This window comes from Pterocles gutturalis, unplaced genomic scaffold (assembly GCF_000699245.1).
Source record: "Pterocles gutturalis isolate BGI_N339 unplaced genomic scaffold, ASM69924v1 scaffold10263, whole genome shotgun sequence".
In the NCBI taxonomy this organism is placed as follows: Eukaryota; Metazoa; Chordata; class Aves; order Pterocliformes; family Pteroclidae; genus Pterocles; species Pterocles gutturalis.
Window position 1 is genome coordinate 1 of NW_010125593.1, and position 2460 is coordinate 2460.

The 2460-nt window shown below is 56.8% G+C and overlaps 1 protein-coding gene across 1 annotated transcript; it reads right to left on the minus strand.

The window, feature by feature from the left end:
* Nucleotides 1-1121: 1121 nt before the first annotated feature.
* On the minus strand, nucleotides 1122-2389 carry MRPS26 (mitochondrial ribosomal protein S26; the record flags this gene model as incomplete). Its single annotated transcript, XM_010078629.1, has 3 exons — nucleotides 1122-1253; nucleotides 1610-1733; nucleotides 2252-2389. Coding segments are annotated over 3 exons (394 nt in total), but the record flags the coding sequence as incomplete, so codon positions are not given.
* Between the last annotated feature and the right edge of the window lie 71 nt (nucleotides 2390-2460).

The window sequence follows — 2460 nt, forward strand, 5'->3', positions numbered from 1 at the left end:
AGCAGGAGATGCTGCTTGCATAGAGCATCCCCGAGAGGAGACCCCGCGGGACCCCGGATCCGCAGAGCCGTACCCGCCCCGCATCCCGCCGAGAAGAGATGAGCCGAGGGCTGGGACTCAGACATTAGAAATAAAACTTGTACAGAAAAAAAAAAAAAAAAACAAACAAAAAAAGGTCTGTGGGTTTTTTGTGCGCTTGCCTGGTTTAGGTGCTGACTCAGGATGGCTGGTTGGAGGAAAAAAAGCCATTTTTAGGGAATTGGGGATAAAAAGGCAGGATTTTAGCTGGATTCTGGTGTTTTATCCAAGGGAGGGAGCAGAGGGAGCTGTGGTCGGTCTGGCTGGTGTCGGGCAGCCCAAAAGCAGCGGGTTTGGGGGGAAGCTGAGAGCGCAGCTCAGGCGGCAAGACCACAAGGTGCAACCGCCAAAGGGACCCAGAGCAATGACAGTGTTATCTACAACTTGAGCCCCAGATTACAAGTAAAACAAGGCTGAAGTGGGGGAAAAGGAGACACGTGGAAGCCAGAATCATTTAGACACCCTCTGTGCTGTTTTCTCATGTAGCCACACCGACAGACGTGCAAAGGAGGGATCACAGGGTGAGCAGGGACAACAGCTCCTTCCAGCACGGCTGAAACCAGAGGAACAACGAATTCTTTCCCCCAACAAAAAGTGAGGGGTCAGTGTTTCCTCCAGAGCCGTTCCCACCTCCTTTTCTTCCAAAAGCATCAAGGGCTCGACACACAAACAGCTCCGGGGCTGCGCTGGGGGCTCAGAGCACGATCCACCTGGGGACTGCTCCTGCTCTTCCTCCCCTAAGGGATCCCACCCTGGGGGAGGGGGAATCGAGGGATCCCAACCCCGGGGGAGGGGGAATCCAGGGATCGCAGAGTGACCGGCACACGAACACCAGCAGCTTCTCTGCCCCCTCGCAGGGCTGCCGGGGCTTGTTGAGAGCCCAAATTTCTCCCTCACCCACCTTCCTCCAGTGTTAACCCTTCAGAAGAAGCACAGCCAGACCCACAGGCTTTCTCCAACCATTCTGTGGTCAATTTATACGTTAAAAAGAAAGAACCCGGCTCCTAAAGTGGAGCATCTGGACAGAAAGCAGGCCAGGGTCACTAGGACAACACCGTCCGTTTGACGACCCGCCCATCCTTGTCGATGGCGAAGTTGTAGTTGCGAGGGTTGTCCAGGCACTCCTCGATCCGCGCCCCCAGGTTCTCGGGGGTGATGAAGGTTTTGGCTTCCTCCTGGAGGAAGGACGGACATTAGCGGATGAGTCGCTATGGGCAGCGCACGAGCTGCTGGTGCTCATGGGTCTGAGAGACCCCCAGATGCCACCAGCATCGGCAGGAGCTCAGCAGCGGCCGAACGAGAATGAAAACCTTTACTCCCTCGCTCGGGATTATCCCACCCTGTTTTCAGAGCTCTCACTCAACCTCTGTCCCACACACACGCTGTCAAGGCTCCCGCGTGTCGCCAACACTTGTATTCCCAGCTACCAGCGTAAAAATCTCCAGAAAATAAACCTTCAGCTCCCACATGGCTCCATCCCTCCCAGGGGCAGCCAGCAGCGTTCTCCCCAGCAGGCCCCAGCCGCCCTCACCTGAAGCTGGAGAACCTCCTTCTCCTTCTCCTTCAGGAAAGCCTCCAGCTTCCTGGCTCCCTGCTCTGCAGCGTGGAGCTTCTGCCTCTTCTCTTCTTCCTTTTCTTTCCTAAGTCTTTCCTCTCTGCCATACGGAAAAAAAAAACCAAACCAAACCAAGGCTTTGCTGAATGCTCCGGTGCCGCAGGGTGACACTTTGGTGAGACACGCAGATCCCTCGGGATGCAAAACCTGCGAGCGTGAGCCATGCCAGGGAGGAGAGCCCGTGCTGTCACCAGTGTGGGGACAAAGAGAGTACCTCCCATGACAGCAAAATTAATGCAAAATCTTCATGCAAAAGCTTTTAAATGGCGTGGGCATGAGACCCACCAAGGTCTGGCTCCGTTTGGGAGCTCCAAGTCAGAGCACGCGACTCTTCCGGCAGGAGCCGCATGGGGAAGCTCAAGTGCTTTGGGACAGACGGAATTTTCCCTCAAACCTTCTCCCGCTTTCAAGATTCAGCACGTGCTGATTTTCTTGGAAGTATCAACACACTTCCTGGGACTGACCAGATGATGGCTCCCTGGGAGCGCCGCGGGAGGGAATGTGGAGAAATTTAGCAGAGAAACCTATCCTGCCGGGTTCCCGCAGGGCCGGGCTGACCTGCGTGCCCGCTGCCGGGCATTCTCCGCGTCGTTCCAGGCCATCAGGCGCCGGTGCTCCTCCGACAGCTCCACCAAGTCCTCCCGGGACAGCTGCGCCTCCCGCTTCTTCTGCAGCACCTCCGCCCTGAACTGGGCTCTGTGCGAGGGGACACGGGGCTGCTGAGCTCCTGCCAGGGCTGGGCAACCGGGGGGGTCTCCCACACCTGC